We start from the raw sequence: 14,429 nt of genomic DNA, 5'->3' as shown, positions 1-14,429 counted from the left end.
GTTCAGGGGCAAAGTCAGGTTGAAGATAGGGGAATGGATAGAAATAGAAATAATGAATTATGGAATTTAAAACCATGGGACTAAGTGAGGTCACCTGGAGAGTGAGCAAACCTAGAGAAGAGGAGTCTGAGGACAGAGTCACAGCCACACCAATCTAGAGGTTAAAATGAGAAAGACATACCAGAAATGAAGGTTGAAAATAAATAGCCTGGGAGAAATAAGACAAATTGAGGAGAGTTTGATGTCTCTGTCCCAAGGGTAGAAAGTGATGAAGAAAGAGGGAGTAGGGGAAAATTTGGGCAACAACCAGAAGTGCTAGGGGGTGATAAAGAGATGATCCCATGAGGTAATCAGAGATGATTTTCCATGAAATGATGACAAGGTGGTTGTGAAATTATAAGAATGTATCCATGATACCTTCAGAATCAGATAGGGCTTGGCAACTGCATAGAAAGAAGCCACAAAAATAAGTTCTTTCTTGGGACTCTGTATGAACGATTCATTCTCATTGGGGAATCTGAGGCAGCTTACCAGAGTAATTACTAGTTTTCTTGATATAAGCTGCGTCAGAGCCCCCAGTGAGAACAAATCCACTTGCAGAACTTCCTTCTATGCAATTGCCAACATAAATGAAACACCCCTTTCTTCACTGGAATGACACATGAAAAATGACAACAGATGCAGTTACTCTACTTCTCATATATTAATCCTGTTTCTGTAAAGGTGAATTTGGTTTATTCCCCATATTGGCTTCTTATAGGTTCACGTTCAGCAGGATGTTAGAGGCACACTCATACAACATACATCAACATACATAGATGTTTATAAATAGACCTACTGTATTTAGTGACATGGATACACAGGGACTTACAGCTCATGTAGCAGAAGGCACACAAAAACATGGCTTAAAAACAGAGTGGTTTATTTGCTCACAAAACAGAAAGTTCAGAAGTTGACAATTCAGACAGTGGCTGCAGCTTTGTGATGGTTTCTGAGCCTCAGGTTTCCTCTGTTCCCCACTCTGTCTTCCTTAGCAGGTGGCATTTATCCCCGTGACTTCGAGCAGGCTCTGGCGCCTCTGGGTGTTGCATCTGTGTTCTGTGGGAAAGAGATAAATGGCGAAAGAACATACTTTTTTCGGGGGGACTTTATATTTTTATTGGATAAGGGAAATCTCCACACACTTGATACTTCTGCCTCCTAATCATTGTCCAGAACTGAGTCACATGGTTGCCCTAGCTACATGGGAACCTGGGAATGTGATCTTTTCTTTTTCTTTTCCTTTTCTTTTCTTCTTTTCTCTTCTCTTCTTTTCTTTTCTTTTTTTTTTTTTTTTTTTTTTTTTTTTTTTTTTTTCTTTTTTTTGAGACGGAGTCTCGCTCTGTCGCCCGGGCTGGAGTGCAGTGGCCGGATCTCAGCTCACTGCAAGCTCCGCCTCCCGGGTTCACGCCATTCTCCTGCCTCAGCCTCCCGAGTAGCTGGGACTACAGGCACCCGCCACCTCGCCCGGCTAGTTTTTGTATTTTTTTTAGTAGAGACGGGGTTTCACCGGGTTAGCCAGGATGGTCTCGATCTCCTGACCTCGTGATCCGCCCACCTCGGCCTCCCAAAGTACTGGGATTACAGGCTTGAGCCACCGCGCCCGGCCTCTTTTCTTTATTCTTCTCTCTTTTCTTTCTTTCTTTTCTGTCTCTCTCTCCTCTCTCTTCTCTCTCCCTTTCTTCCTTGACAAGTGGACATCTTAGAGGAATAGTAGTTCTAGAAGAAAGGGAGATTGGGGAGGCCAAGGCTGGTGGATCATGAGGTAGGGGTTCAAGGCCAGCCTGGCCAAGATGATGAAACCCTGTCTCTACTAAAAAAAAAAAAAAAAAAAAAAACAAGAAGAAGAAGAAGAAGAAAGGGAGAATATAGCAATGTCTGTCACAGATACCAAGTTCTGTTTTTGAAGGTTTTAGAAAACTTATTTCCACCCCTGTTTTTATCAGTTACGTCCTGTGGCAAAAGTTTGTTAAGAAGTAGGAAAAATATTTGTGAGGACTTTTTGCAAAATTTTCTGTGGCTTCATTACATGACACCAAGCTATTGCAATTATTAATATAGCAAACCAAAATACATGTGATTGTATACTTTTATGGTATGCATTCCCATGCCACATTCTTACATTTCACACCATTTAGGATTCTTCAGTTACCCGCAGAGTGTCATGCTGAGGTCTGCAGAGTGAGGTGCAGAGAGGAAGAGGCTGGTGGTTCAAAGGCCTGAACCAGTTACTAAACATTGTGTCATTGCAAGGCTGGAGGTTATTCTCTCATAAAATAGAGACAATAATACCTGTTTTCTCCTTCACAGGGTCAGTGTGAATCTTTAATGGAGTTCTTGGTACAGAGTGCTTTTAGCTCTTCAGAAATATGATACAAAGTCACAAGATTGGAAGGTTGAAAAATCGTCTTCCACTATTTTGCTGCAGGGCAGGACTGCATTCAAACTGTTCCTTAAATATTGCTGGAGTGTTTTTCTGACTTTTGAGAAAACAATGGCAATAGTAATAATAACCCTTTAGTGAGCTCTCAGTGTACACTGTCAGGCACTCATCAATACACTTTCCATCCATGCTTCTGTAACATCCTTCACTCCTAAGGGTTATCATGGATGACTGTCCTCCTCATTTTGTGAATGAGGAACCTCAGGCTCCAAGGTCGTGCACCGCCAGGGTTCACAAGGCATGATATAAACAGAATGGGTTGTGGTAAACAGAATGGGTTGTAGCATCAGGACTGTTTTGTGACCCAGTTTTGACACTTGTTTGCTGAGATGGCCTTGGAATATTGATTTAACATCCTTAGGGATCAATCTCTTTTGCATCTAAAAATAGGAATAATTGCTCATTGTGATGATTAAATGAAATTATTTGATATAGATGGCCTTGTATAAGACGCTGAGAGAACCTACGTAGGGCTATAAAGGATCTATATTATCGGGGACATGAAAAAATGCTTGTGTTGATATTGAGTTACAATGCTAGTCTCTCTTGCTTCAGTGGGAGATCACTGAGGTCACTTGGAAACAACTGACTCTCTTTGTGACTTCAGGTTGTTGCTTGATGCACCATGCCTCAGTTTCCTTATCTCTAAAGTGGGGCATAATATGAATAACTACTTTGCAGGACTGTGGTGAGCATTAAATGAAGTGTGTAGGTCATTGTCTTGTATACAGCAACGTATGGTAAAGCCATTATGGAAGGTAAAGTGGGATGCAGAATATTGTGGTCAGACAATAGCCCCGTTGATGGGCCATCTTTATTGAGCCATCTTCCCTGCACAGTTACCATGAGATGGCGCTATGGAGACGTACATAATCACAGTTTCCTTTTCTCCCACTCATTGCTGTTTCTTCAGACTGAAAGCAAATTGGAACTATTTTTACTTTATTTTATTTTTTAAATTTTGTGCCTTTTAAATATTTAAGGGCTTCAACAATAAGAATACATTTAAGAGAAAATGAAATGCATATGAAGTGTGAGGTTCATTTTTTATAGTTTCAATGGCCTTTCAATGATCAGAAAACTGAGGCTAAAAGGAGAAACTGTGTTTTTTATTTCTCTTAATATTCATCAGGTTAGAGCTAGCCTTGCAAATACATTTTGGATGCTAAGATATATAGTAAATAAGAAGAATTGGAAACTCAACGACCTTCATGATATAAATTATTCAAGCCATCGTGGGTAGCACATGCCTTCCACATAATGTATTTTTGTAATCATAGTCGTAGTATTTTTTTTTCATTTGTGTTGTACAAACAGAGGGGTAGAATCTCTAATTGTTTCTTGTCCTCTCATTTTGTTTATGATGAACTCTTGTGTCACTTTCCAAGTCCAATATTTTCCCAGAAATAATTTAATGGGAATTCCAGGCATTTCGGGAAGAGAGACAATACGGTTCAGTGGAGTAGGACACACCTGTGTTCAAATTCCATTCTGGACCGGGCACAGTGGCTCATGTCTGTAATCCCAGCACATTGGGATTGGAGGCCATGGCTGGCTGATCACCTGAGGCCAAGAGTTTGAGACCAGTCTGGCCAAAATGGTGAAACCTTGTCTCTACTAAAAATACAAAAATTAGCCGGGCATGGTGGCGGGCACCTGCTACTTGGGAGGCCGAAACACAAGAAATGCTTGAACCTGGGAGGAGGAAGCCCTAGTGAGCCGAGATCGCGCCACTGCACTCCAGCCTGAGTGACAGAGTAAGACTGTCAAAAAAAAAAAAAAAAAAAAAAATCCATTCTGCACTTTCCATCAGCGCAGTAGAAAACATGCAGCACACATTTTTAGGAGTAAAAGTCCAAAATTGAGATTCTTTTAATCATTCTGTAAGATCTGTATTCCAGATTGTTTTGGTCAAGATAAGTTTTTGGTTTCCTGTTGGCACTATGCCTTGTTAGTGATAACCAGGAGAGTATGAGGACTACAGGAGCCCGGTAGGTTCTCCAAGCCACTTGTCTGGATCTTCTCCTAGTGGGTCCTGGCTTGGGTAATCACAGAAGGAATCTTAAAGGAATTAGGTCACTTTGCAGAGTCAATACAGGATTCTAGACTGGTGAGGAAGCCTAAGAGAAAACCAAGGGTCATAGCAAACTGTGCTAAGACAATGTTAATATGGCCTTCTTTGCAATTAAAATTCAAAGATTGATGCAAAATTCAATGTATTTCCATATGACTCCTTGGCCAATCATTCTGGCTCATGTGCTGTCTCATTGGAACTCATAATCCTTTCCATCTCTTTTTAGGTTCCCACCTACAGCCATTTGGAGTAGAGAAGATGTGTTTTTGGCCCTCCTTCTCTTTAGTGTACATTGTAGTGATCTGAATATGTTTTTAGATATGCTGCATGGCCATTAGTGAGAATGGACAAAGTCATCTTGTATACCCTGGTGACTTTGTGTCATGAAAAAAAGTAGCCTCTGTATAGAACTGGTCCTGCTAGCTATTACTTTATTAACGTTGGAAATAATAGCTTAGGAACAACTACCACAAAACACAGTCGTCATCTTTATCAAAAGCTCTCTGACATGGCATTGACTTTGATCTATCATTATATATAGAAGGCCACTCATTTATTTTCCCAGGGTTGTATTTTGAAACTTATTTGTTTTGTAGGATTCACCAGGAAATTATATTGTCTTATGAGGGCAATATTTAGGTTTTTTTCAACTGCCTCAATGGCATGTATAATTGGCAATGATGTCTTCTGAAAAATGTCTGGATTAAAATGTTTGTATCAAATCTGTATTATGCAGAATTAACCACCCATTTGTGTAGTGCGGTGTGTACGTGTCTGGAGAATATAATAGCCTGGCTTCAGTCCACCATTCCATAAAAGTGGAGTGGACGTCTATTGAGACAAAAGACTTAGGCAGACTTTAAATATCATGATATAATTTCCAGTCCATTCTTAGTTGTATTGCTTCTTAAAGCATGTGAACTTATCATTATAAGTGTGAAATATCCATAATCTAGTGTATGTGTGTATGTGTATAAAAATGTCTCATCTATTGGACCACACTTCTTATCACAGACAGATGCCAGCTTACCTGGGAGCATCAGGGCAGGAGCTGAGATTCCAGGGCTTCTAGCTGGAATGGGGAGCTCCTTCCTGCATGAACCCACACCTGAAACTTGTACACTAAGGTGAGCAGGTACTGAGGGGTAAACACATGTGTTTGTGGCTGTAGTCTGTCCCCTAACATGCTCTGGGGTCTTTGAGGCTCTTCTCCAGCTCTACTGTAGCTGCAGTTCTGACTGTGGCACTGTCTCCTCTTCTGGAGAGGGGGAGGGAGGGACGTTGCAGAGTATGCTCCCTGGTGGTGATGTGTGTGTCTATGAATCTTCATATGTGCAGGTGGGTTCCAGTGGGTCCGTATGTGCACAGAGCTTGGGCTGCTGTCCATCTGGATTCCAGTTGGATTCCAGAAAAGGACTCTTGGTCAGAACAATTCAGGTTTTGTAATAGCATACTAACTTAAAAATATTCTTACTTGAGGAGAGGGACTACCTTTTTCAGCTTCACACAAAAATACCATATAATCTAGTAATTGCCTTAGAATAAACTATAATTTCGTAGCCCTGTTGTCTAATTTTTAGCAAAAGCTCAGTTGTGACAAATCATATTCTCGGATGTTTGCTCTAAGGAAATGTGGCCCATTCAGTTCTCTAGGCCAGAAGTTTTAGAATTGTGCCTAGTAGTGCCACAGAAGTTTCATGAAATCATCTAACAGGCAACTCTTGGAGAAGAAAAACCACTCAAACCACTGAGCTTTACCATCTTTCAGCTGGAGCACTCCTCTTTGCTCTTCTCAATATTGGTTTGCAGTGTAGACATTTTGAAGAAAAGTTTTGGTTGCTTTTTACTCTTCATCCCTGGATTGAGGCAGGCTGTCAGAGAGCTGTGTACTGGAACTACATTGCTTGACTCCTTGTAGAATAATTTTTACTGATTTGTACTTTGCCACTGTACCCTTGGAGTGTTCCAGGAGTGCCACGAGACTCCACCACAGACAACTTGCCATTTTATTTGATGAAGTAATGTGTTCAGCACATGGCCCAGCACACCACCTGTATTTATGAGGACTCCTGGTATAAATCCCAACAGTGCTTGGGAACAGGGCAATGTCTTTCCCTGGGGGGGGGAAAAAGAAGGCAAAAACTGTGGGCAGGGTGGTATAATTTAATCCTATGCACAAGAGGACCATAGACTGCAATAGCTGTTTCTTTTCTTTGGCCACTAGGAAGCTCATAGTCAGATTTGCCACCCACCTATAGTAATTGTGTGGGTATATATTTAGGGGCAATAACTTCTACCCTTCAGATCCTTTTTACTGTTCATTCCTTTTACCCTCCTGTACCTATATCTTTTTATTTTTCATAATACATGTATTATGGTAAGTTATTTTAGATCTCCTTCACTCCAGTACCATTTTCTTATTATCTTTTGGAAAACTGTACCTGGATGTCTGGTAGCCTCATCAGACTTAATCTATTCTATTCTAAAGTAAAGCACGTTCTCAAATGTGCCCCCTTCCTGTTTCCTGTTTTTGTTAAAGGGATCCCATTGGTTCAGGCATTTAAGCTTGCCCTTCTATCCCTTTTCATATCTTCCTCTTATATAACACATCCAGTTGTTAACCAGATCCTTTAAATCCAGAAGCAATTTGTATGACTTCTCAAGTCTCTCCTGATCCTTGATCTTTTCGTTTAGCAATACCTGCCTGGACTACTGTTTCACTAATTTTCTAATTGTCCTCAATTTCTCTGCCATTGTCTACTAGTAATCCGTTATGCACACTGATCCTAGTTATTTAAAAATAATTTGCTCTTCTATGATTCTTGCTACTGTTTACAGCATGAAGCCCAAATACCTCATATGCCATTCACAACTCTTTACAATTTGGCTCCCAACCTATGTTTTAAATCTCATCTTAGTCCATTCCTCCCTCTTTGTGTCCTTCACAGCAACCAGCAGCCTAATCACCAGTCCCCAAACACAAAACGTATTTCAACGCCTTGTTGTTTTCTCTGCCTGAGATGCCCGTCCTGACTCCTTCAAGTCCTTATGTTTCCCTAGACTCTTCTCAAGTATTATCTTGTGTGAGGCTCTCCTCTCTTTTTCGCACAGCACAGAAGAACTAATTGCCTTGTCCTCAATCTTTCCATCCCACTTTCTTAATACTACTGTTAGCGCATCCCTTGCCCTGCTTTGGACTTGTTGTGTATGTGTATCCCTTTCTCCGAATCTTGAGCTCCTCATGGAATTTGTCTGAGTAGAAGGGAGGGAATAAACAACATATCTGCCAACCTGCTTTAAGAATAAAATACACTGACACAGGGACTGTAGAGTCCATAGAATTGATGATGCCTTCAATGGGTGAGGATTGAAAACCTGGCTAATTAACTGTTGACCTTCAAATGTTAATATTATAAAGACTATCTTCATGGCAATAGAAAATTTGTAATACCGTCATAATAAACGTTCTAGAAGTCAAAGTAAGTTTTTATCATTTCTGTACGGAAGAAACTTACCTGATTTTTCTGTACAGAAGAAACTTACCTGATTTTATTTCAGAGAAATAAAAGGTGTACATTTAACATTTAACATAACTTATATTTACTACTTTCTTTTAATAATATGCACTGTTAAAGCTTATTTTCTTACCAAAAGTATAAATATGAATTAACCACCTCAGGCTTTTGTTTCTTTTCTTTTTAGAGTTTCTAAGGGAATAAAGTAACTACTTTGGATCCTGTAGAGAATCCATGATAATATTATCATGTTACATTGATCTTTTTTTAACCAAAAGAATAAAATAAAAAGCAATTGGGGAAATAAGCAGTTTTATCATCCAGTAGTAGATTTCATACATGAATACACTTCACTACAAAAAATAATACAAAACATGGTAAAAACAGAATATGGATTTGCTTTTTGTAGCTTTTCCCACAGAGTTATTATATGTACTATCTTCATGGTAATGAAAAATTTGCAATACCATCATAATAAAGGTTCTAGCAGTCAAAATGAGTTTTTATCATTTCTTTACAGAAGAGACTTACCTAATTTTTATTTTTCTCTTTTAGGAATAGGCAAGTCAAGAGGCTGAAAAATCTGAAGCATGTTTCCAAAGAGCAACCTGACAGTCACTTGCTGGGTATGGAGCGGCATGAGGAAGCTCTTTCTATTGCTTTCTCTCTTGCTGTCCCATGCAGCTCATTTGGAATGCAAAAAGGATAACCAGTTCATCTGGAAACCAGGTAGGAATGTCCTGGCTGTTCCTTTGTCCTGTTTCCATCAACAAGAAGTGTATTCTTTCCACCCTTCTTCTTCTTCCTTCTAAAGTAGTGGGAAATATCCAGAGAGGAAAAATAGACTCTTTTTTAAAATTCTGCAGCTTATATTTGATTTTTACTCCTGCATAATTGTCTTCTCCATCCATGATGCTTGTTATCCTCCTGAATTTTCATGTTGTTGTCAATTAAAGTTATGATTTCCATAGTTACATCTACTTCTCCTTTGTCAAATATTTCACCAGTATGGAGCATATTTGTAGCAAAAATGTCATCTGAATTTAGCTGATATTCTCAGCTAAGAACGCTTGGCCCAGTTCTGCATGTCTCTTTCAGGGTTTAAACTAGTTAGCTATCTATTATTAAATACTTTCCAACATAGATCTTCTATGTCTAGGTTTGAGAGCATGAAAAATTATCATAACAGCTTTGCTCATTAGTTGTGACTGTAAAGTCACCTTAATGTATTTTGAGATTCTTAGCTACCTCATGCATGATCCTTTATGTATATGAATAATTTTAGTTGAAGTTTGGAGGCTGGAATATAACTTATGTTCATTTCTAAATATTTCCTTAATTTGGCTGTGAAAAAGGTCTGTTAAATTTAATTTCAAAGCCTAATAATTTATTAACTTAAATTATGAACCCTAAACATCTTAGCTCTTTGTATTACTGATGCTTTTCCTTGCTCTGGATTTTAATTTTCTTTAAGTTTCACAATCAGATAATTTAAAATATTTATTGCTTTCTCAAGACTCCATTCTTTCAAATACAGATAACTTATATACTTAATATCTTGGAACTGGAAAATGTGATGTTTTAAAAGATCTATGGTCGTCAAAGAGTTTTCATTTTGACCTCATCATCGGTAAATTAAATAGACTTCAAATGTATTGTATCACCATGGAAATATGTATAAAAGTGATATTTGTAATATTTAAATAATTTTGCAAAAATGAAAGTGAATTATGCTTTAAAGTCAATTAAGTAAAAAAAAAAAAAAAACACCATTAGAGATACAGTCTGGATGAAATTTAATTGCATTAAAGCCCCTATAAATTAATTTAATTGTGGGCTCCAATACTTCCTTACTGAATTGCATTTTTTTCCGTCACAGTAGTTTTAGGAAGCTTTAGAAATAGTCCTTTTGAAAGTCAGTATTTCCTTTCTGGGCATGGGGTTATTTTGTTTTAATCACAAAAGACAAACATTTGATCAAATCAAAATATGCACATTTTTATGACAACTGTCAAAAGTTTTTTTTAAAAAAATGATTAAAATGGAAAGTGGCAAATTTGAAACACGAATGAGATGTGTTAAGAAAATGGGGTTATTTTGAAGCAAGTTTTAAAATAAGGATGCTTTTCTAAAAGTAAGTCATTGGAACAAGATGATAAAAACAAACTCTACAGTGGATGGATTTTTTGGTAACTGTCAAACGTAAGTTTCAGAAGTGAGGATCCTTTTCATCATACATAACACATTGTTTAAAATGAACAGATGAGTCACTACTGTCACTTCTTCTGGTATTCATGACTTCTTTCCCTCCTTACAGTGACATCAAAAAGGTAACAATATAATTTTTTCCTATTTGGTTTTGCTTTCAAAGCAAATTACTTGTATATGACTGACGTATTAAAAGTGAAAGAAATCTAAAAGGTGCAAAATTAAGAACAAAAGCTCAAATGTATCCCTTTCCAATCTCTTTTGTATCCTTCAGAAAATTTCCTTGTATATGTAAGTACACATTTAGGCATATTTAAGTGTATGAATCACACAAAAGATATACATATAATTATACTTATAGTTATTAATTAGGTTCTGTTAAGAAAGAAACAGCACATGCAAAGTTGGCAGTTGAGAAGAGTTTCATAGAAGGACATTTACAAAAGCAGGCAAGTGTGAGGAGTGTGTAAGGACAGCAACAAGGGATTGTGCAGTGACCCTGAACTCTATCAGTTGGGAGCCTCTACAACTTCTGGGTCTGTAGGGGCCAGGAGTAAGAGTGGTTCCCGGAATCTGGAGAGGAATGTTTATAGAGCAGGTGCTTGACAAATGCTGTGGGTTTTAAAGGGATACAACCAACCTGCAGCAAATAGGAAGGAGGCCGGGGGAACGAAGGGCCCCACCTCACTTTCCTCCAGCTTTCAGATCTGTCAGGCCTCCTATTGGATGAATTCAACCAAAAACCACAAGGCAGGGGAGCCCGTGGTTGTATCCATTTGGGTAAACCTCTTGAGCAGGAAGCAGGATGGAGAATGGTGCACCTGAAAATATTTAATTCATCCATATATGTGTGTATGTATATACACACATTTCATATAAGTGGAATCATACTCTGCACTGCTTTTTGCAGCTATCTTTGATCATATAATGATATATTGATGAATATTACATATTACTGCACATAGGCCAACCTCATCTTTTAATGATTGCATAGCATTCTTTAGCATTTTTATTTAATACATTTATCTAGTTTTCCTGCTGCTTTATCTTCTCTTCCTCTATTTCTTAGCATTTTGGTGGCTTCTAGTTTTTTGCTATTATAAATAATGCTGACATGAATGCAGTATTATCTTAAAGGTAAGCAATAATAAATTGATTTGAGGAGTTATATACCTGGAAAAATTCTAGTTTATAACCTTCAAAGACAACATCAACATCTTAGAATCTGTTACCTATTTATGGATGTGTTTAGTATATTTCATTTTGATTTTTAACACCGTACTGCAGTTGAAATTAGCTGTATTTTTAGGGTATGTTATCAAATCCAAGAACTCAGGTCCAATGTAATTTGGAATTTGAACAGATTTCCATGGAGACCCAGACAACTATACTTTATTTTAGAAACCTAGAAACCATTCTCTGGGTTTTGATTGCCATGTCAACTACTTTACTCTTTTGCTGGTGTCTATTGCTCCCCACCCCCACACCCCAAATCAGTAGGTCAGATGTTAGTCAACCTCATCCAAATTACAGGCATTTCTAAGTGAGTCCTGGCTTTGGAGAAACAATGGATTGATGAATAATAAGTGAGTGCTTTATGTTTTTTAGGATTTCCATACTGAGGGAGAGTCTGATGAGCTGTAGGCTGCAAGGTCATTGATCTGGCAAGGCTGTTGAATGCCTGTCATTATTGTGGGGAGATCCTATAATCTATATTAGTGTCAGGCACCCTGTTAGCTGTGTCAAGAAAGAAGGATCACGTCAGCAACAGTATCAGATAAGGGACAATGTTGTTAGCTGTTTTAAGTTTCAATATAAAACTTCATGCTTGCCTGCTTTGTATAGATGAACAGATTATGGTCTCTGATCCCACAGTACAATCGTGCTCTCAAAAAATTCCTCAGTTTTGGTTCTAAGAAGTTCACTTATTTCTAGTAATACTTATTGAGTCCTTACTGTGTGTCAGACGTTGTTACAAGTACATGAGATAAATTGATTGAGAATAAAATAGAGAAATCCCTGGTCCTCATAAACAGGGTAAGAAACATGATCAGTAGTTAAATAGAGTATGTTAGATGAGGGCGAGTGCTAAGAAGGAAAGATGAGGCCAGGAGGAGGGATATGCAGTGGGAGCGAGGAGACTAAAAGGTTAAGGAGGTTGTCCATGAGCCTGAGGAAGTGAATCTGAGTCAAGACCTGAAGGAAGTGAGGGAGCCAGCCATGGTTATGTCAAGGTGAAGAAGAATATTCCAGATGGTGGGAACAAGAAAGACAAAGGACCTGAGGCAGGAGTGTGGGGAGCATGCTTGAGGACATGTGGGGAGGGAGGCCAGCATGCAGGAGCAGAGTGAACATGGGGAGGGTGATGGGAGCTCAGGTCAGACGGGTAACGGGGTCCACATGGGGTATGTCCTCATAGGTCAGAATAAGATTTTGTTTTTTACTCTATGTGAGATAGAAAGACATGGGAGGGTTTTGAGAGGGTGGTGACATAAGCTGACTTCCTTTTTTTTTTTTTTTTTTTGAGACAGAGTCTCGCTCTGTCGCCCAGGCTGGAGTGCAGTGGCCGGATCTCAGCTCACTGCAAGCTCCGCCTCCCGGGTTCACGCCATTCTCCTGCCTCAGCCTCCCGAGTAGCTGGGACTACAGGCGCCCGCCACCTCGCCCGAGTAGTTTTTTGTATTTTTTAGTAGAGACGGGGTTTCGCAGTGTTAGCCAGGATGGTCTCGATCTCCTGACCTCGTGATCCGCCCATCTCGGCCTCCCAAAGTGCTGGGATTACAGGCTTGAGCCACCGCACCCGGCCTAATCTGACTTTCTTATTGACGTTCTTTTCAATAAGATTTGAAGAGGATCCTTGTGGGTGGCTGACTGAGAAGAGCAGGGCAAGGAGACGAGGTAGGAGGCTACTGCGGAATTAAAGGGAAGAGCCATGGTGATAGCTTGAACCAAGGCCATGGCAGTGGAGGTGCGGACAAGAAGTTGAATCTTGGCTATATTATATTTAAGCCCACAATTATCAACCAAGGGCGATTTTGCCCTGCTGGAGACATTTGGCAATGCCTGGAGACATTTCTGATTGTTACAACTGGGGGTGCTACTGACATGTGTTGACTAGAAGCCAGGGATGCTGATAAACATTCTGAAATGTACAGAGCATTCTTCTACAACAAAGAATTATCAGGCTTCAAAATCTCAACAATGCCCAGGTTGAGAAACCCTGATTTAAGATAAAGCCATCAGGATTTATTGATGTGGGATGGGTGATACTGACTTTGACCTGAGCAACTGGAAGAGGGGAGTTGCTGTCATTTAATATGGACTGAGAAGGAGCTGGTAAGCACTCACTATTGAGCATGCTAAACTTTTGATTCTGTTAGAAATTCATGTGGAGGTGTTCACTAGGAAGTTATGGGGTCTGAATTCAGGAGAGAGGTTTCTGCTGGAGATATGAATTTGAGAGCTACTACCAAAGAGGTAGGATTTAAATATGTAGTCCTAGAAATGAAGAGATGGGCTTGAAATTTGTAATCTGGCATAGGTAGAGGATAAAATCCGAATGTATTTCCTTTTAGGACTGAAATGACATTAAAGCAAACTGTTGTGGCAAAATACACACAATATAAACTTTACCACTTTTAACCACTTCAAAGTATACAATTCAGTGATATTAGTACATCACAGTGTGCTGGAATCATCACCTCTATCTAATTTCAGAACATTTTCATCACCCCAAATTATATTTTGCAAGTGACCTTATACAAAGTCTGGAAAACAAATTATGTTTTGAATAATAAGTTCTGAAATAGAAGAAAACTCCATATTTGTTGTATGTGTGTCTGTGTGTGTGTGTGTGTGTGTCTGTGTGTGTGTGTGTGACAGGCTTTTAAAATAGCCTTCAGTCATCCTAAGAGATTACTCTTGATATAGTTTGGAAGTTTGTTCCATCTAAGTCTTGCATTACAATGTAATCCCCAATGATGGAGGTGGGGCCAGGTGGCAGGTGTTTGGATCATAGTGGGGATCCCTCAAGAATGGCTTGGTGTCATCCTGGCAGTAGTGAGTGAGTTCTTGCTCTATTAGTTCATGAGAGATCTGGTTGTTTAAAAGAGCATGGCTCCTACCCCCATCTTGCTCCGTCTCACCATGT

The 14,429-nt window shown here is 39.2% G+C and overlaps 1 protein-coding gene across 1 annotated transcript in view; it reads left to right on the top strand.

Annotated features, from left to right (window-relative positions):
• Positions 1–14,429, top strand: part of THSD7B (thrombospondin type 1 domain containing 7B) — a 927,497-nt gene that overhangs the window by 105,310 nt on the left and 807,758 nt on the right. The window contains 1 exon segment of the mRNA XM_033231647.1: positions 8,627–8,800. Within this exon segment, the coding sequence (XP_033087538.1) occupies positions 8,662–8,800 (139 nt within the window). The 5' untranslated portion in view covers positions 8,627–8,661.

The sequence above is a fragment of the Trachypithecus francoisi genome, unplaced genomic scaffold (assembly GCF_009764315.1).
Source record: "Trachypithecus francoisi isolate TF-2019V2 unplaced genomic scaffold, Tfra_2.0 Lachesis_group13, whole genome shotgun sequence".
Taxonomy (NCBI): domain Eukaryota; kingdom Metazoa; phylum Chordata; class Mammalia; order Primates; family Cercopithecidae; genus Trachypithecus; species Trachypithecus francoisi.
The sequence above is the reverse complement of the archived record's forward strand: the minus strand, read 5'-3'. Positions and strand labels throughout refer to the sequence as shown.